The 21,063-nt window shown below is 39.9% G+C and overlaps 1 protein-coding gene across 1 annotated transcript; it reads right to left on the minus strand.

Annotated features, from left to right (window-relative positions):
• Nucleotides 1-42: 42 nt before the first annotated feature.
• Nucleotides 43-18,870, minus strand: pum3 (pumilio RNA-binding family member 3). Its single transcript, XM_036140014.1, has 18 exons — nucleotides 18,765-18,870; nucleotides 16,530-16,613; nucleotides 16,286-16,456; nucleotides 16,024-16,198; nucleotides 13,481-13,556; nucleotides 11,815-11,908; nucleotides 11,673-11,739; nucleotides 11,415-11,589; nucleotides 10,586-10,689; nucleotides 10,430-10,508; nucleotides 10,240-10,338; nucleotides 6,537-6,590; nucleotides 6,376-6,456; nucleotides 6,150-6,292; nucleotides 4,834-5,056; nucleotides 3,434-3,521; nucleotides 3,268-3,358; nucleotides 43-570 (listed from the first exon to the last, which is right to left on the minus strand). The coding sequence occupies exons 2-18, from the start codon at nucleotides 16,594-16,596 to the stop codon at nucleotides 441-443; spliced, it is 1,917 nt and encodes a 638-aa protein (XP_035995907.1). The 5' UTR covers nucleotides 16,597-16,613; nucleotides 18,765-18,870; the 3' UTR covers nucleotides 43-440.
• Nucleotides 18,871-21,063: the final 2,193 nt, after the last annotated feature.

Here is a 21,063-nt window from a genome sequence, read left to right on the forward strand (position 1 = left end):
ACTGGGTGTTCAAAGCAAAAAGAATAACATTCACACTTTGAACAAAGAATATCACAATAATCTTTATTTTCAGTTAACATTTACCACGAAAAAGACTGAACCAGTCCACAAACTGGTGTGTGCTGATTGGTGTGTTACCCTAAAAAGGTTTGGATAACCGTCTCTGGCTCAGTCCACTGGGATGGAGATTATTAAACAAAAAAGATAATATGTGGATTTGTGATCTTGTGTACAACCATTGCACATATTTAAACACTACCCCCCTTTAAACCAGTGAGGCAGGAAAAGAGTTAACGGTTAAAATCTCCAAGGTGTCCCAGACTGTGTCCACTTCCCGGTTCATCCTTGATCTTCTGTCCTCTGGGGGACGTTTTAATTTGGTCCAAACGAAGCAACGTTTGAACACCTGTAGTCCGTCTGAAGTAAAAACCAAAAGAGGTCTACTTCTTCAACTTCTCCAGCAGGATTTCGGCTCCTTTGTTGTTCTTGATTCTGCGGAGCTCGGAGGAGATGGCCGTGAGCGCCTCCTTCACCTCCTCAGCCACAGACCTCTCACAGCTGTCCAGAAGGCTGCATGAAGAAAACACACAAAAAAAAAAAAAGATTTCTGCAACAGCATAAAAATTCAACCACCTTTAAAAATCTCTTAAATACGTCCAAAGGATGAATTCAGCCCCTGAAAAAGACTTCAGGACCTTAAGATCAAAACGTTGTTGGCATGTTTCCCACCGTCGACTTCAGAACGTCGTCAGTGACTGTAATATAAAATTAATGCTAGAGTGAAACTAGTTAATGCTAAAGGTAAAAAAGCTAAATATGTTTTATGTGGGTCCTAAGTCTAAAATTATTCTTTTAAAAGTATTTTGTTTAATTTAGAGAAACCCGGTCAACATATTCAGGGCTTTTCCCACCATGGCTCATCCACATCAAACACGCGAAGATACATGAAGGTTTGTTGGGAGCTGTTGTTGCCATGGCAACTCCCGCCTTTTTTTTAGAGACATAACAGAGGGGGCGGGGCAAAAGAGCGCCACTAATTTCAGCATTTTAACAGAAACTTTACCTCAAACAAAGCAGCCTCTGTGTGAAAACTACAAGTCATCCACAGAAATCTCTTGCTATGGAAAAGGAAAATCTCAGATGGACAATTTCTTTATTTATCTACAATATTTTTTATGTTGAACTTAAAGGGCAATTTTACTTAATAGCCATTAGCCCTACAAACAATGAAAGTATTAAGCAAATTATATTCTGTATAATTTTACAGATTAAAAAAGATCATAGAAAAAACAACCCAATGTAGCCATGCTTTTGTCAAAAACAGGAAGTGAATACCATATATGGATATGCAGCGTCTCATAAGCTTCAGCTGTACAGTTGTACTGTTTCCTTAATGTAATAAAATTACCTTTTTAATAAGAATATGTCAAACAGATGTGAAGCTGCTTAGAGGCAACACAAAGATGGGAGGGATCACTTTTCTTATTCAGGAAACATTGTTGAGCTTTAGGTAAGTAAACGGCTGGATTTCCGTTCATGCTATGGCTAACACACATAAGCAGGGAGTTAACAGCCAGAATAAGAACCGTTTGTGAGCGTAAAGTTTCTCAGGTAAGGAACATTTTCCTTTCATACAGGTTTTACTTTGTCTGCCTTCTTGTAGGTATAAAACAGCTGTCGATGTTCACAGACTGCAGATTTTCTACAAACAATCCTTCAGCACGTTTAGCCGTAATATTAGCTTTAGCCCATCAGTTTGTTTTTTTTTTTCCCTCATGCAGTTGAACTCTTGGGTAAAACAGGTTTGTTAGCAGGAACTTTCTGACAAATCTCTGGTTACATTAGCATAATAATGCTAATAATGTAGAGCAGATATGACCACCTGAATGCAGTAAGAATTTGGGTTTTAAAGCCAAACTAATATATCACCACCACTAATATAGCACCACATGAAAAAGACTCTTTATGGCTTTAATTAGGGTTGTTGTGATGAGTGGTCATTTGAGAGGTAAATTAAAAAGCAGACTGTCCTCATAACAGGGAGCTTTAAACTATGGAGTCTCTGGATATGAGTCTTTATTACATGTCTAGAATAATGTAGCCAGAGACACCATTTCAAGCTGTGTTCAAAGAGCGAACTTTTAACTTTTACCCCAGTCTTTCATTTGTTTTGAAAGGTCAAAAGAACCCAGTTAATTTACACCATGCTTTTCTTTATATTATCATATTTAAGGTAAAAAAACAAAAACAAAACATTACAGCCACCAAAGGCAAAAGGCTGAACACTGCCTCCTGGTGGACAGAAACAGCATGACAACCCAGAGATTTAAAGGACTGTTAGAGCCAGACTCCAGATGCCATTCAGTTTTGTAAACATGACAAATTGACTGCATTTTATAGTAAATAAATAAATATAACCTTGTTTGCTACAGTTGGCATACGATTTATAAATGTACAACTTACATTTGGACTGAGTCATAAAAATGTTTCACTTTATATGTCTGCGGGTTTCATTCTAGTCAGGGATTTTGTTGTTGTTGCCAGACTTATGGCCAAGTGTGTCACTACAGTCTATCAAAATGGGAAAAAATAACTAGATTCACACATCTAAGGTTGTGCCGTAAAGACTATCTGGAACTGAGAATTTAAACAGTTTTTAGTAGAAAATAAAGATAAAGCTCAAACATTTCCCTTGTGTTTTAGATACTTCTCTGCTCCAGCACTGCAAAAACAAAACTAAAAATCTTCTTTAAATTGGTGCATTTATCCTTGATTTTAGCAGGTAAATAAGATGATTTGCCAATGGAATGAGATTTTTACACTTAAAATAGGAACAACTCATCTCCATCATCTTATTTCAAATGCAGGATGTTTAATTATCTTATTTTAGGGGTGAAAATACTCATGCCACTGGCAGATATTTACCTGCTAAAATCAAGGATAAATGCACTAAATTTAAGAAAATTTGACTTATTTTTAGTTCTGTTTTTGCAGTGAGCACACCGCACTGAAATTACATTGCCTCCTCCGCATGCAGCCGTGTGCTGAGGCAAGTAAAACACTAAATCACTGCCAACAGTGGGCCTTGAGGAGCAGCATTTATCTGCTCTCACAGCAGGGGGCGCCCACGTCCACTCATGGAGAGCTACCACCCTGCAACAACTGGCTGAAATCAGCCCAAGCCTGGTAACCAGTCAATTATTTGGCAGATGTTGAATCTGAATGACTTAAATTTAGCCGAGTATGAAACGAGGAGGGTGTGCTGACCTGCAGAGCACCATGGCTCCTCTGTTGACCTTCACCCAGCTCTTCATGGTCTCGGTTCCCACCGTGTCCACCAGAATCCTGCTGAAGCGCTCTGTTGAAGGACCCGGACACGAACGCGTCAGCGAGGACAGTAATCTCTGCGGCGGGCGGGCGGCGCTCTCCTTACCGTCTCTGCCGGCCGCTGCCAGCGCGGCGTCCTGCTCGATGAGCCATTTCAGCACCAGGTGTCCCGCTGGGTGCTCGGCCATGTGAAGCTGCAGCACAGACGGGATGGAATGAGTCAAAGAGAAACACGGCGGACTTAACCTGCTCAACGTAGCTCTGTACTGCAAAAACGGATCTAAAAATAAGTAAAATGTTCGTAAAATTAGTGTTTTTGTCCTAGATTTGAGCAGGTACATAAGATTATCTGCCAATGGAATGAGCATTTTGACCCCTAAAATAAGATAATTAGATATAGTGCACTTGAAATAAGATGGAGATAAATTGTTTCTATTTTAAGTGCAAAAAACTTATTCTATTGGCAGATCCTGCTCAAATCAAGGAAAAATACACACATTTTAAGAACATTTTACTTATTTTTAGTTCCGTTTTTGCAGTGTGCTTCTAATAGCAAACTGGTTGAATGAGATTTTTTTATTTCATGTTTGTTTTACATCAACTAAGCTAAAATTAAAACCATGTTTCACTGCAATCACGGCTGCTTTAAACAGACGTCTTTGTTCAGTCCGACTGGATTGAGATTGAGTCAGAACATCAATGTTCAAGTCTTCTGTCAGATTTAGGTCTGGACTTTGACTAGGCCGACATGAATCTGCTTTAATCTAAACCTGTATAAACAATTCTTATCTTTTTAAGTAAAGGCTTAATAATAATAATAAGAAGAACGGAAGGAAGGAAACCTCTGAGGCCTTCACCGAACTGCTGGATTTATCCAGAGTTTAAATTAAACCTGCTCCGACTTCCTGCACTGCAAAAACAGAACTAAAAATAATTACAATTTTCTTAAAATTACTGTATCTGTCCTTGATTTGAGCAGGTAAATAAGATGATTTGCCAATAAAATAAGATTTTTGCACTTAAAATAGGAACATTTAATCTTTCATCATCTTATTTCAAGTGCAGGATGTCTATTTTATTTTAGGGATCAAAATACTCATTCCAGTGGCAGATATTTACCTGCTAGGACAAAAACATTATTTTTAAGAACATTTTGCTTATTTTTAGATCCGTTTTTTTGCAGTGTGGTGCCTTACGATGAACTGGATCTTTATTTAGGGGAATCAGAGTAAATTTGGGCCTCTGTCTTTTTATGCTTTTCACTCTTCAGGAGTTTAATTTGCTAAAAGGAAACTGGATTTATTTCCTTCCAGCTCATAAAACAGATTAAAAAACCCAACGAAAGGTGAGGTTTGTGGTTATAAACGCGACACAATGTGGTTCATGGATTTAAAACCACAGCATTAACAACGTAGTAAAGAAACGAGCTGCTTCTGGAACAAAACTGAGCAAATAAGGTTAAACAAGTTAAAGGATTAGAGGAAAGCTCTGATTGGTTCCTCTCACCTCTCCTTTGATTCCTCCCGGCACCAGCTCCTGATTGGCCAGCTGGGCCACGGCGGTCATGGCGGGCCTGATGTCCCCGCAGGCGGACGCCAGGATGTCGCTGATGGTGACGCTGGTGGCCTTGTCCATCGCCATGGTGCCGGCGTTCGTACGCAGATACTCCAGCAGCGCGGGGGAGACGGCCTCCAGCAGCTCCTGCCGGCGGGTCGCCATGTCCTTTTTACTGATCAGAACCAGAACCAGAACCGTTAGCGGGCTTTGGCTCCAGAGACCTGAAGTCAGGACGGTTCACTAAACTGGAACCGTCCTGAAAACGACCATTTGTCACAGATTAAAGGCTTTTATTGTGAAAGTTCTGGAGCTGCTCTGGGTTTCTTTAGATGACTGGGAACTAAAAAACGTGTAAATTGTTTATTTCTGTTAACCTGACTCCGCCAGATAGATTTGCTCCGCATATCCATCTGGAAACCTTCCGTTGAAGTAATTTTGGGAAGGGGCGAAAATACTGGTTAGCTGATTGGCCTATGTTGGTGATAGACGGGCCAAATGAACCAATCAGAAAACACAACCACAAGCCAAGCTACTCTTGCTGCTGCAGGTAAAGGCTCGTTAGCTCAGCAAAGAAATACTCTGTAATTCCGATAAAACTTGCTCGATAGCCACGCTAACGCTAGTTTCATCGGCTGAAGCCACCGTGTTCTTTAGACTGAACTGTCGCGCTTCTCGTTGCGTCACACCTCAACCCGCCTCAAAGCCAACGCTGATTGGACGTTCGTTTGGTGAACGGCTCCAAATTTTCTTTAACGGAAAGTAGCCAGACTGATCTGCGAGTGAAACCTTGAAAGCTCGCGAGATCAGGATGGTCTCACGAGGCTATAATTCTGTTACATTTGGACTCAAAGTTTTCATATTTTGAAAACACATTCCCCAGAATGTGTTTAGCTTTTTTTTTCCCCACCAATTGTTGCTTTTTTTGTGGTATTCACCTAATAGCAGTTGAATGAATACTTTATTTTAATAAAAGATGGAAAGTACCAAAAGCGGAAAGGAAAGATAGACACAAAGGGAACAAGGTAGAATAGTGAGAAATATTTCACCATGGGACGCCGACGTTTTCCTTTCCCTACTTTTCCAGACAGTGAAGGAACCCTGAGGAACAAACCACTTTTGCATCATTCGAACCAGACTCGCTATATTTTAGTAACGACCTAACGCTTTTATTCTGAAATCCTAGCAACATCTGAACTAAAGCGGCTCCCTGGAGGCGACAAGCACAGAGAAACAGACGGTTCCTGGTTTAATTCCTGCGAGGCTACCTGTGAGCGTTCCCGTCTCCTTGCTCCAGCTCCTTGACGATCTCCGGCAGAACGTGGGCGGGGTCTCTGGGGCTCAGCAGGTACAGCAGCACCTTCTTACCGTGTTTGTTCCCGATGACCTCAGGCAGAGCGGACAGGATCTCCTGCAGGGACGAGGTTTTTTTTTAGGCTCCCCGAAGTCCACCGTTAGGAACCCGGAGAACCCGTTAAAAAAGGCAAAACGTACCGAGAGAACCGTCTGCTTGACCAGCCTGGTGTCGTCCACGCAGTCGAATATGGCCAGAAGGACCATGTGACCAAACTCCCCCTGTGGGAGGAGGAAGAGCGGCGGCTGAGTCCGACGTCACCGACTGATGGCTTAATTCAGTTAAAAGGAGAAAAACTCACGGTGGCGAACTTCACCATGTAGGTCTTCATGGTTTTTATGATGACTTTTCTGTCCTGCAACATGAGAAACTTTTAGAGCAGCTAATTGTTCCATCCACCAAAACATCCAGACAAATAAAAATGACTATCTGCAGCTTTTTAGGCAGCTGTGAGGCTGTGTCTGTATGTCAATTAGCCCAATAAACAAATATGGTCCTTAAAAAACAACATAAACAAAATTCGAAATGACACTACCGTATTTCTTAGACTATAAGGCGCATTTAAAATCCTTAAATCTTCTCAAAAATTGATGGTGCGTCTTATCTATGATCACCGTTGTGCTTACTGACTGATTTTAAGTGATACAATGCGCTCATAAATGTGTTAAAATGTGTAAATATGACTTTGGTTAGCAACAAAGCCGTTCCACTCAATGGATATTAGGAGCATTACGGTACACTGTGTCACTACCTGAGGACCCCTGAGGTTTCTACCAGACTGCCTGACTGTAATGTCTAAACTAGAAGCGCATTCATGTAAGGCAGCCTGGAGTACGCGCTAGAAACAATAAGCCTAGTAAGTTAATTCAATATAAAAGTTAAGTTTATTTTGGCCTTAGGAGGACAGAGCAGCTGGACTACACTGCCCTGTTTCTAACATAACAGACCGTCTGAATATTTAGTGCGCCTTATAACCCAGTGCACCTTAAGGTAGGTACATAAACAAGTGAGATTTTTTAAAATCACCAAACTGCACAAAGTACCATATTTTTTGGACTACAAGTCACCCTTTTTTTTTTTTCCATAGTTTGGCCAATGCTGCGACTTATATATCAAATTTAATTGGTAAATCATACTGAACAACATGAACCAAGTAGTAAACATTACCGTCTATAGCCACAAGAGGGCGCTATAGGTTTATGAAAACTATCCTGCTCCTGTACCACTTAAAAATTAATTAAACATTAACTTATCAGTGTTGCCAACTCAGCGACTTTGTCGCTATATTTAGCGACTTTTCAGACCCCTCCAGCGACTCTTTTTCAAAAAAGCGACTAGCGACAAATCTAGCGACTTTTGGAGACTCTTACGTGAAAGCACGTATCGTTCCTACTCTTGTCCTCCAGCTGCAGGTACTGCCGTGGGGCGCCTCCCCCGTTCTTCCCCTCCCGCAGGAGTCCCTCTCAGCGCTGCAGTCAGAGCCACAGCATGTTTACCCTCAGCGTCCAGACTGCAAATAAAGCGCACATGCGCCGGGATTGACTGCGCATGTTGATCATAAATAACTGAATTTGAAATATTTTATCTTAAATAAATAACGGCATTTGATTCACACAGCCACATGTTCATGTTTTACCGTGATTTGTAGGCTCCTTAGTGGACCACAAGAGAAAAAAGAAAATGTTGAAAAAAAGTTGAAAGGAAAAAATTTGTAACTCCGCCATAGTTTCTCTTTATGGTTAATTTTGCCGGTCTCAAACCCGGGTAAAGGAGGAGGGTTAGTATTGTAATAAAAGAAACATAAAAAAAAATAATAATAATAATAAATAAACATTAATAGACAGAAAAAAGTAACTCTATATATATTCTGAGTGTTTTTACTCACTTTTTGTCTCTCTCTAACGAGGTTATTTCTCACACAGCGTCAATAATATGCACATCACATCATGTGGCAGATTATGCAAATTAGGCGATGACGTCATTCAGCGACTTTTAGACCAGCCAATAGCTACTTTCCTTACTGAGGAGTTGGCAACACTGTAACTTATAGAGCAGCAAAGACTGAACACATGTTTGTTGTTTCTCTGTTTCAGTCTGTATTCATTTAGCAGAGCGTTGTGTGGTGCAGCTCAAAGGAAACAGACCGAGACAGAAGCTGTTACTGTGCTGTCTGTGAAGCTAACAGCAGCTAGCATTAGCTTACAGCTCTGTTACAACTTCTCTGATGCACGTGAGCTTTATGTTGCTTTTAAACATCCGTGTCGTACTGTTAACTTAGCACGTAGCACCGTTATGCTCACGCTATATTTTCAGTGTATTTTAACAACTTTCAGCGTAAGAAATGCGCTGGATAAAATCTACTGCTGTGCTAATTTACTCCATTCATCCTCCCTGGTATGTTCCACATTATTCAGCTGGTTGTGGAAGCAGCTGTGGAATTTAATAAATTAAATTAAATGTCAGTTTTTAGTCTTGGACTGTGTGAAATAAATGTTTAAATAAATGCATATAGTCCGGTGCGACTTATATGTTTTTTTCTTCTTTATGACGCTTTTTTTTTTGTCTGATGCGACTTATAGTCCGAAAAATATGGTAGTTACATAAAGAAGTGCACAAAGTAACAGCTTTTTATTAGATTTTTTTTTTTTATATTTATTGGTACACTGCAAAAAGGGAACTAAAAGTAAGTGAAATTTTCTTGAAATCAGTGAATATTTCCTAGATTAAAGCAGGTAAATAAGACTATCTGCCAATGGAATAAGAATTTTGCACTTAAAATAAGAACACTTCATCTCCATCATCTTATTTTAAGTGCAGGATATCCAATTATCTTATTTTAGGGGTAAAAAAATACTCATTCCATTGGCAAATAATCTTATTTAGCTCCTTAAATTAAAGGAAAAATACACTAATTTCAAGAAATTTTTTACTTACTTGTAGTTCCCTTTTTGAAGTGTATTTGTCAGGGTACCCACACCTTGGTGAACATCAAATTCAAGGACCCTTCAAGGACTTTCCAGGACCAATTTCCTCAAATCCAAGGACCACACGTGGCGGCATTTACCTACTGTGACCGCTGAATAGGTTATCATATTTTAATACAATGCAAATTCAATAAAAGACTAAACGGCATAGAAGTTGTTGGGTCAGAAGCAATGCAAGAAAGTGGACTTAATTTATAGCCTACATTGATATTGATCATATTCATAGCCTACATTTATATCCATAGTACATGGCTATGCCATACTACATTACATATAAGATGTACATTAGCCTACCGCTTCATGGAGTTTTATGGAAAAAGGTGCAGCATTGAGATGTTCAGAATTATATCAATTTGTTTCACTTACTTTCATCTTTGATTAAGCTAGTTTTTGACTTTGACTCTGAAAAGACGCTAAATATAGAGACAAAGTCGCTGAGTTGGCAACACTGTGTGAATGTAACCTATCGGACGCATGTAGGCCTAAACCGTAGCCTAGCAACTAACGAAGAAGAGCGAACGTACTTTTGCAAATTAAAAGTCTGCGGAATCAACATAATTTTAAAAGATCGTGTGGTAGTAAAATAATGACACGAGTCATCATCCGTGTGAACTTTCAACCCCACAAAAAAATTCAAGGACTTTCAAGGACAAGGTGTTTTTTTGGCTGTTTTCAAGAACTTTCAAGGGCCTTGAATTTATTTTTCAGATTCACAAACTTTCAAGGATTTCAAGGACCCGTGGGAACCCTGATTTGTTGATGCGCTTCAGACACCAACAGATGGAGAAAATAATCCTGACATTACAGGCTGTTTTTTTAAGAGACTCCCAGTTAGAATTAATCAAGATAAACTCACATTCACAGCCCTACGCAGCGCTTCTATTATAGCAGTAATAATATATATATATATATATATATATATATATATATATATATATATATATATATATATATATATATATATATATATATATATATATAAATAAATAAAAAAGGAAGGCTGTGACTATCTGAGCCCACCTTTGCCGTGCCGTGCCACAGGCAGCGCATGGCCACTCGGGCGCCGTCGTGGGTGTGAGCCATGTAGACCACCGCCTCCCTGATGGACTCGATCATCTCCTGCTCAGGATCACAACAAACAGAAGACGCGTCAGAACGGCCACCCCCCCACGGCGCCGGCGCCCATCGCAGACGTGTCCGGGCTGCTCACCGATCTCTGCTTGTCGGGCGCAAACAGGAAGAAATCCAGGAAGACTCTGTGGACCACCGAGTGCTTGATGACCTGCTCTCTGTCAGGAAGCAGCAACAGAACGCAGTCAGAGAACGCCACACCTGAAAAAAGCTGGAGACCTGAAGCGGCTCTTACTTCTGCGCCAGCGGCACGACGACCCGCTTTGTCTCCTCCATGATGTTCTCCAGCTTCTCTGGGTTCGCCTTCAGCACCTTCTCGATGGTGTTCCGCTCCGACGACTGAACAGAGAGAAGATTTTGGAAAATAATCTAATTGCGATTTTTTTTTTTCTCTTAATATTGCGATTTAAAGCGATTTTTTTTCCAGTTTAACTTATGTCTTTTTAAACATATACAAATAACAAATCATTTTGTTTCCTCGCTGTGCAGATTAGTTGCTAAAAGACCCGCAGCATCTAAACTCAGAGCAGAAATTATTGCGTTCTACCTACAATATATTTCAAACAAAATTGCAATTTTGACTTTTCTCTGCATTAACCACAAACAACAAAAATGGCCTCTAGATAAAGATGTTTGTAAACAAGGACTATTCAAAACAAGAATTTTTAATGTTTCTATTAATCAGAATATTATTCAAGAGAACAGCTTTTAGTTGATTTGGACATCAATCCTTGTTGAACATAAAGTGCAACCAACAAACAAATCTATGTATTAAACTGATTGACCTGTACTTAATGCTATGTATGATTATATAAACTCTAAAACAAGTAATAAAATTAGATTATCTCACTGCTGCAACTGTCTTGCCTTCCATGTGGAGGCAAACCCACTTTAAACATTTTACCAACACCTAATGGACGTTTCTAATTCCCTAATTGTTACATAGCCAAAAATTGCAGACTCTGCGATTTGGAAATTGTGTTTTTTTAAGTTGCGATTATATTGAAAATGCGATTAATTGTTCAGCCCTAGAGAAGAGGGTTTAGAGCGGCGGTGGTGCCGACCTTGCAGATGGCGTAGGTGGTGCCGTAAAGCTCGTCGGTGATCAGCAGCCGCTGCGCCAGCATGGCCTTGTCGTTGTAGGCGTACTCGATGATGGCCGAGGCGGCGGCGTGGCGGAGCATCTTACGGACGTGACCTTTGAAGCCCTGGATCACGGCGGCCACCATCTCCTTGTTCCTGTGCGGGGAGAACCGGAGCGAGAGGTCGGCTTTGGGTTCTTATGTGGACGCGGCGCCGGAGGCGGGGCCGACCCGACTTACCCGTACATCAGCAGCTTCTTGACCACATGGCGGCCGTACGGCGACCTGGACAGATCCAGCATGGAGTCTGCAGAGAGGGGGACAGAGAGCGGTTATTTTCCTCGCAGACGCAGAGCGGCGGCGAGGGGAACGCGGCGGTTACCTTTGAGCTCCTCAAACACCTCCCACCTCTGCTTCTGGTTAGCGAACTGGATGAAACACTGGAGAACCCGAACCGAGTCGTGAGCGAACGCCATCTGCAGGCAGAGGAGCGCCGACATGAGGACTAATGGGTGATTTAGAACGTGAAGCCTGGCTTCTCTCCATTTTCTCTCCTCTACCTTCTTGTCTCAGTGTCTATTTAATATGAAATATTCCCAGCATAGGTTATAATAAAGCTTCTTGCATGTATAAATCAAGCAGAGCTCTATGGAGAAAGCAGTGAGGATCCGCTTGTGAAAGTAAAATCTGTTGGGCTCTTTCTGGCATTAAGACAATTGTTAATGCCAGGCTTAGACAATCTGTTGTTTTATTTGTACAGAGTGCAAACAAAACGACATTTTGTTGCCTACAGCCTACTTAGGGCTGGGCAAGTTACCGCGTTAATTTCGCGTTAACTCAGACTATTAACGGCGATATTTTCTTTAACGCGCGTTAACGCATGTTGCTCACATGCTTTTATTTTGTAAAGGTCTGTTGCTGCGGTGTAGGGGTTTGAATCAGAACAGTAGGTGGCGATAATGCGCCAATAACCTCGCTGTCAGCCAAGCCTCGGATTCAGAGGAAGAAAAGTGCTGGCCGGAAAAAAACAAAGCTGACATGCGGAAGGCGGTGTTTCCCGCAGGAATTTGCTTAGGCGAGGCGGTGAGTTGGCGGCCGGAACAAGTTTTGTGCGGTGCGGAGCGGGGGGGGTCTGCATCGACGCCGTCGGTGAAGTCGCTTCTCGTTTCAAAGTATCCATGTGTTTTTGCCTGTTTTTCCCCTGCCATTCATTATATGCACGCGAGAAAGCAACAACAAAAAACCGCGTGTAAACGTCAAATAAACGCAAGCATATCGAGTTAGCAAGCATTTCAGTTTAAAGTTCTTCCAGCATGGAATATGACAGAAACAAGTTAGTTGTAACCACTGCCAAGTTAAACTTTGGTATTGAACATAAAATGGTAATGCTGCTCCCTGCTGTTACCTCAGAAATTGCCTGTTTTTGGTAGATTTTCTCCCCATAAAGAGAATTCCCTGTCAGTGGCAATAAGCTTTAATTTATTATTATTGCTATTTTTTGTTTTACATGTTTAAGTTGAGCTTTACACTAAATATGTGTTACTGATAAGTGCTACAAATGTTACACTTTTGTTCATATGGCAGCAGAACATTAAAATAAAAGTGCTCTTTACACTACTTTTGAATTCATTCTTGGAGTTTGTAAATACAATGCGATTAATCGCGATTAATCAGGGCGATTAATCATGATTAATCAGGCAAATTATGCGATTAATCGCGATTAAATATTTTAATCGTTGCCCAGCCCTAAGCTTACTACAATGTGATGAGATTGCAATAAAATAACAGTGTGCAGAAGAATGTTCAACCATGTTTGTTGTGCAAAATAATAAAACGTTCAGTTGTGTGCCTTTGAATTTAAATGGATTATAAAAGTTCACCAACATTGGCAGTTGCAGAATAATGATGCAAAATGGCCTTAAAGTTCAGTTCAGAAAAGATTTTTTACAAATAAAAACAGAAAATGAAGCCTGGAAGTCTTTATGCAGAAATATTCCTGCAGCAGACTTTTCCAGGGAGCGTTTGCACAAAGCCGGACAACAACAGACCTCTTTGGCTTTCCCACGGATCAGACCCTGGAGCTCCTTCATCAGTTTGTTCCTCTCCTCGTTGTCCAGCTTCTTCCTGTTGACCCAAAACACGAGCCGTCAGTCAGCAGCCAGAACCGGGACAAACTGAGGGAGGCAGCGCTCAGTCTCTCTGCTCCTCCACTCAGGAACAAAATGCACGAAAACCTGAGACGTTCCTTTAAATCGGGACCGAAAACAAACACCAGAACAGGTTTTAAAATCAGTCACACATCAAAAAAATAATGAGGAAAAGGTTTGATGTTCTTTGTTCCTCAGAAAGACAAACTCATAAATTTATTACATGGAGTGAAACATTTCAAGCCTTCATTTCTTGTCATTTTGATTATAAGATAAAAAAAAAAAGTCATTTTAAAGAGAAATGTCCGGCTTTTCGTTTCCTCAATGATCAGTCTGGACTAATTTTTCATGAATTTCTGCATCGATGCACCGCAGCATGGAGGAGATCAGCCTGTGGTTCTGCTGGGGTGTTCTGGAAGTCCAGGTTGCTTTTACACCAGCCTCCAGGTCACGTGTCAAACTCACGGCCCGCGGGCCGAATCCGTTCCATCAAGGCAATATATCCGGCCATCAAGAGCCAACAAAGGCATATCATGTCATAAAGTAGAGGCATATGTCCTTTTAAAGTGTATAAAGTGGCTAAAGCTGAGCCTCCTGTAGCAAATGTTGATTTTTTTTTAACTGTGTAGTAACATCATCCTGCCACTAGAGGTCAGTTTTCCCACAACACATTAAAACAATCCAGAAATGTCCAAGAAGAGAAGAAGTGATGCAGAATGATGAGTTTAAAGTGTAACCCACCCCAATATCAACTTTTTTGCTGATAAACTGTATAAATTACGTCTAAGGTGCTACTTTTATGTTACTGTGCATTTTTTTATATTTCCATTTGAACTGAAATTAAATTCTGAAATCAAAAAGTATCATCTATACAGGAGCAACACTGCAAAATCGGAACTAAAAATAAGTAACATTTTCTCAAAATGAGTGTATCTGTCCTTGATTTGAGCAGGTAAATAAGATGATCTGCCAATGGAATAAGATTTTTACACTTAAAATAGGAACAACTCATCTCCATCGTCTTATTTGAAGTGCAGGATGTCTAATTATCTTATTTTAGGGGTCAAAATAATCATTCCATTGGCAGATAATTTACCTGCTCAATTCAAGGACAAAAACCCAAATTTTAAGAACATTTTACATATTTTTAGGTCTGTTTTTGTAGTGAACCGGCCCTTTTAATGACTTCATGATGCCAAAGTGGCCCAATATAGAAATAGCTGGACAGCCCTGCTTCAGGTCATCTGGATCGTTGGTTCTGGTGTCGCTCTTCTTCCACTGGACAATACTCCACAGATCTATGGCGGTTCTGGTCCGGCCCGTTTTCTGGCCAATCAGGCACAGAACCACTATGGTCACTGAACCAGCTTTTGGTACCTTTGGTAATCTGATCATCGCTGACTGAGAAGACTTTGGACCCCTGAGCAACAGGTTCTGTTTCTTCTCGGCCCATTTGTGGGTTCTATCTGTGCAGAACGGGTCATGATGTTCTGACTCCTGGTTTCTAGCACTTAACTTCCTCACAGTATTCTAATTTTATGTTTTTTGTTGTGTTTGTAAGCCATAATCATCAAGATCACATGAAAAAAGGCATAAAATATTTCACTTTTTGTAATATATTTACAGTCTGAAAACTTTACTGCAGCTTAGTTATAAAGACCGAAAATTGATTTAAATTGATTTTATTTGGTTAAAATTTGTAATTTTAATGTTTCTTCTCTTCCTCTGTGATCGTTCTAACGTTTTTATCTGATGATTTGTTCATCATGAATGTCTGTTTCTTTGTTTTATCCTCTAAAGCTCTTTAAATAAACAGAATGAATAAAATTAAGGTTTTAAAAATGCCAGGAAAAAAAAGTTCCTTGTTCTTCATTATGTTGAGTAAGATGCCAGCGCTCTCTGTTTCTACATTTATTTTATAATACTAAAACCAATAAAGAATTATTCCTGTCACAGCTTTGTGCTGAAACAGCTGCATTTCCCCACTGAGGGTTCCTGAAAACCTAAAGCTGCATCAGGAGGGCAGGGAAAGGTTCCCAGAAAAAAGGTTCCTGGGCTAAAATGCAGATTTAGATGAAAACTTTCAGACTAAAAGGAATTTTTCGAACGTTCTTAATTAAAAACAGAAAAGAAAAAAGAAAAAGGTTCTGGTCGTGTTTGAGCACTAACAGAACTGGGCCCTGCCGAGGTTCCCAGAACATTTTCATAGGAACTACTGCATTGTGGGAAAGTCTCCAAAGTCCAAAGAAAACCAGTGAAAGACCTTCAGGTCTGGACATCTACTGAGAAGACCAGAAGAAAGTTGCTGCTTGGGTAGAAAACCCAAAGAAAAGGGGTAAAAAAGTGGGAACTTTCAGAAGTGGGAACTTTCAGAAGTGGGAACTTTCAGAAGTGGGAACTTTCAGAAGAAGCGGAGACGCGTTAGACGGCGGTTCTGGCTGTACCTCCGGAGGTGCCCCCACACTCGTTTGCACTGGCGGATGATCTCAAACATCTCCTTCCTCTCCAGCTGCTGTCGGCTGTTCTTCAGCTCCTTCTTCTTCTGCAGTCGGTTCTTCTTCAGCTCTTCGGCCGCGGCCGGAGTCTCCTCGCCTCCCTTCCCCCTCTTGGCCGGCGGTCCTGAAGGCAGCGGACACAAACGGACCTGAAAGTTTATGTTTTTTCCGGCAGGAGGACCTCACCAGGACGAGGAGGACGAGTACCCACCTCTGCCCTCTGCGGGCAGTTTCCTCTTCCCCTGTGGTCCTTTCCCGGCATTAGAGAAGCCCAGCTTTCTTCCTCCGTCTTTTCCTGGTCTGCTCTTCTTCTCCGTGTTCTTGTACGGCTTAAACGGCTTCTTCCCACCAGGTTTGCCTCCGAATTTGGCTCCTGGGGAGTCTGGAACGAGCCGACACGTCGCTGAAGGATATGGAAACTCCTGCTAATTCATGTTTGTTTAGACGCGGCTTACCTTTTCCTTTGTGCGGAAACTTTCTTCCACCTTTGGAGGCGAAAGGCTTCTGGGGTTTGGTTTCCATCCTGATCTGCAGAGACGCTGAGAGGAGAACAAGGAGCAGGTTTACAGAACCCCGTCTGAACAAGAAATCTGGATCTTAGTGAGGAGGTGTGGTAGACCCGATGCTCGGTGTGATGCTGGCTAAGGCTGGACGATAATTCAATAACAATATATATCAATAATAGGAAATAAAGTCAATAAGTTCAATAAAAGAACAGTTTTCCTTTTTGCATTCTAGCCTATCATGTAGGTTATTTCAATTAAATTTTATTTAAAACCTTCCTTTCTGACAAATCTAGTTAGAGTGGCTCATGTTACCCTGAGCTACCTCTGTAGTTATGCTGCTATAGGCTTAGGCTGCTGGAGGACATCAGGGTCTATTTCTCTCACTCTGCTGAGTTCTCCTACTGCTCTCCAATCTGCATTGTTTGTTGTTATTTCAGCTTTTAACTTTTTGTTCTCTGTCATTTTTCTCTTCATAGTAGGTACACCTGGTCTGGTGTCTGTTAGCGGTGACATCATCAGGGGAGGCAGATCATCCACTATTACCATCTAACATAGAAAGTACTCCTGGGTCAATGTGAGCTTCTGTGCTTTCTGTGTCTCTGCTCTGTCTTCTCTAACATAGAAAGTACTCCTGGGTCAATGTGAGCTTCTGTGCTTTCTGTGTCTCTGCTCTGTCTTCTCTAAGCCCCAGTGGGTGGAGGCAGATGAGCGTTCACACTGAGCCTGGTTCTGGTTCTGCTGGAGGTTCTCCTCCCTGTTAAAGGGGAGTTTTCCTCTCCACTGTCGCTTCATGCATGCTCAGTATGAGGGATTGCTGCAAAGCCATCAACAATGCAGACGACTGTCCACTGTGGCTCTACGCTCTTTCAGGAGGAGTGAATGCTGCTTGGAGAGACTTGATGCAACCTGCTGGGTTTCCTTAGAGAGGAAACTTTCTCACCAATCTGGAGGATCTGATGGAGTCTGACTTTGGAAAGAGCCTTGAGATTACATGAGTTGTGAATTGCCGCTATATAAATAAAATTTGATTGAATTATGTTCTAATTTTATTTCCATAACCTTTGTTATGACGGTTAAGTTATTGTAACTGCAACTTCTGCCTTTATCTCCTCTGGTCGCTGCAACGATTTAATTTCCCCTTATGTGTATAATAACATTTATTTTATCTACATATTAATAACTGTATGATTAACAGGTTTATGTGCTGATTTCCACCATCTTCTCTGCTCTCTGAGGCTCATTGAAAGTCCTCCTCACTACTAACATTTTTCACTTTAGGAGTTCTCTGGAGGCCTAAAATGATTTGTGAATCATTTTAATCTTAGTGAGGTAAAAATCTAAGATTTTTCATGAAGTGACGTCACTAGGAGCTACGTTTGGTTTTAGGATTCTTTGTGAATACGATCAGAGGCCTACAGGGATCCTAAATGGCAAAAACACCTTGAAATCTTGTTGTTTGTTTAAATAAATTAATCGATTTGCAATTCAGGCAGTTTTCAGTCTGGTTGTAAATACTTTTTATGCGCAAATAGACAGGATTGCATATTTCTAATAGTTTCAAATAAAGAACCTGGAACCAAAGACCACAAAGATGGACAAACAGATGACGGCTTTAATGGACGTAAAAAAAAACAATGAATGGATTACCAAATGGACAAATTAAGGATGGATATATATATCCAGTCAAAAAATATCCATATTTTTCTATACTGTTACTTTTCCACTAGCTTAAAACCTAAAAAAGATCGCAATAAATATCCGGAACCACATAGACCCGATCAATCGTTTTAATCACGCCACAAATCAGACACCAAATTCAAACTTTACGAAATCCACGACGCCATGTGTGGCGGAAAAAAAACAAATCCTCTATATTCAGAGTTTCTTACACTTCCTTCGACTTTATTTTCACCGTCCGAACAGAAAACATCCCAGGTTTTAAAACAACAAATGAAATTAAACCAAGGAGACAAACCAGGACACATTCCGGAGTTTGTGGCCGTGCTGTAAAATCTAAATTAAAGTAAATGTGGTAATTCATCATCAACAATAAACCCGCGTCCTGTAATCAGCCCGTTAGTCTTCCTGCTGTTTAACCGCCAGTTCGGCTCTAAAACGCAGCTTATTATTTATTATAAAGGGAAAAATAACGAATTATTAAACGGTTTGGGGGTAAAAACTTACAGTTTAGCTGAACGACACGTTGTTCAGCTCCGTCCCATGCGTCTTGTTGTCGTCGCGGTTTACGACAGAGCCGTAAATCACCTACCGCTGCCGCAAAATGTGTTTGCAACAGAAGAAAATGTGCTAAAAAGCTTTTTTTAAGCCTCTTTATATACTTTTACACTTCAGTATTGTAAATTGTGCCCCAACAACTGAAATAGTTTTAAAAAAGATAGTTAAATGTGGGTACATCGCCCTTTCTGACCTGTAACGTCTTTATCGTCAAACGGATACACGTTATGGCAAGCCATTTTAACATTTAATTACTCTTTTACGGCTTGCCCTTTTAGTTAGTACATATGCCATACTTAAGAGCTCACACAGACAATTTCATACGTTTAACTTCTTTGTAGCTGTTTTTTTTTTTTTTTTTTTTTTTTTTTTTTTTTTTTTTTTTTGCACAAAGCATTTAATATTTAAAGTAAACTTTGCACTTATAATACAGAATTTCACTGTAAATCATTGCAAGGAATATTTCGGTGGTAGCAATCTGCTGCAGTCTGTACGTATTTTAAGTTATTATAATATGTATTTTAACTTGGGTATGAGTTTGCTATTTTAACTTGGGCTTAACAACGATTTGTCCGTGGTTACCTTGAAATTACTTCACTGACATGATTCACCATTTGTTTGGAATTTTTTTCCCCCTGTCGTTTTGCCCTAATGTTAGTAGATAAGACAAAAATGCCTATTTTAACGCTGTGAGCTTTACTATCACCGCTATTACAATGTCTTTGTTTTGTTTGTTTTTTTTCCTTTTTTTTGTGGCTATTTGTTTGTATTGACATGTATCTATGATGTGTATTCTCAATTACGGCAGGATTGGCCCTCTGCAGATTTGGTTTAGATTGACATTTTCTCTTCAATATAAACAAATTCAACATTTCTATTGCTTTGATGCATTTGTAACCAAAATATAGTAGACTGAGAGTCCTGATAGCAGTTTACTGTCAACCAGAATCTATTAATACATTTCTGGGACCAAAATACACCACAACTCAGTGTCTCTTACCATTTATTAGTGCATAGTAGTGTAAATAAAAACAATGGTATAAAAAAGAACCTTGTAAAAACATCCAGTACTGTTACACACATACACAAACTCTAAATCTACCTTGAAATAGCAAAGAAGGAAAACCCCTGTACGCTTGGTTCACAAAAAAGTCCTTCAGTTCAGGAGTCTCTACTCCACAGAAAAACAAAAAGGGCAAAAAAAAAAAAAAAAAGTCACTGTCCTTTCAAAAATATAAATGTATAGCTGGCCACAGTGGCCAGCAAAAGAGCTCTTTATATTTTGTGCAGTGGCGGCTGGCCCATAGGGGGCGCTCGGGCGCTGCCCTCCCTAGAGGTGGAGGGGAAAAGTCAAAATATATAGAAACTTTAAAAGTATTATTAATGTCCGTTTTTACTTAATAGTATGTGGCTAAAAAGAACTTTTATTACAAAAGACTGAGTGAATCACAATTTATATTATGTTAAGTGAGGCCTGGCCTCACTTGCCTCCCCTGACTGCAAGTCACTGCTTTCTAAGTTTTACACGTTTTACATATCTTTGATATCTTTAAAATATACAGTTAATAGATAAATGAATGTGCCATAAAAAAAGCTTTGTGGATCTGATGTTGCTTAACGACTTGTCATTGATGGAAGGAGATTTTTATCAAATACTTTTGTTTGAAAATATGTTTTCCAAAGTTTTGGCATTTAGGGGATTCAGCTTTTTGAGGAAACTTCTCTGTTTTTGGACGACTCCCACTCAACGGAACTGATGAGACTGGTGTGCATAAAAAACGAAGGGACAGACAGAAAAGTTTTATTCTTTTTTTAAAATGTGTTTAAATAAACAGTGAATTAAATATTCGTAAAATATTTCATGGGGTCAACAGTAAGAACTCTATCGTGGAGAGGAAAGGAGCTTTGGATTGCTGTGCCAATTTCGGACAGCCTTTAATATATATATATATATATATATATATATATATATATATATATATATAGATAGAGAGAGAGAGATATATAGATATATATATAGATATATATAGATATATATAGACATACATAGATATAGAGATAGATAGATATATAGAGAGATATACATAGATATAGAGATAGAGATATATAGATAGAGAGAGAGATAGTCTATAGAGATATCTCTCTATCTAATATATCTATCTCTCTCTATATATATACATATGTATATATATAATATATATATATACATATGTATATCTCTATATCTGTGTATATATATCTACATATC

Source organism: Fundulus heteroclitus, chromosome 8 (assembly GCF_011125445.2).
Source record: "Fundulus heteroclitus isolate FHET01 chromosome 8, MU-UCD_Fhet_4.1, whole genome shotgun sequence".
Lineage (NCBI taxonomy): Eukaryota > Metazoa > Chordata > Actinopteri > Cyprinodontiformes > Fundulidae > Fundulus > Fundulus heteroclitus.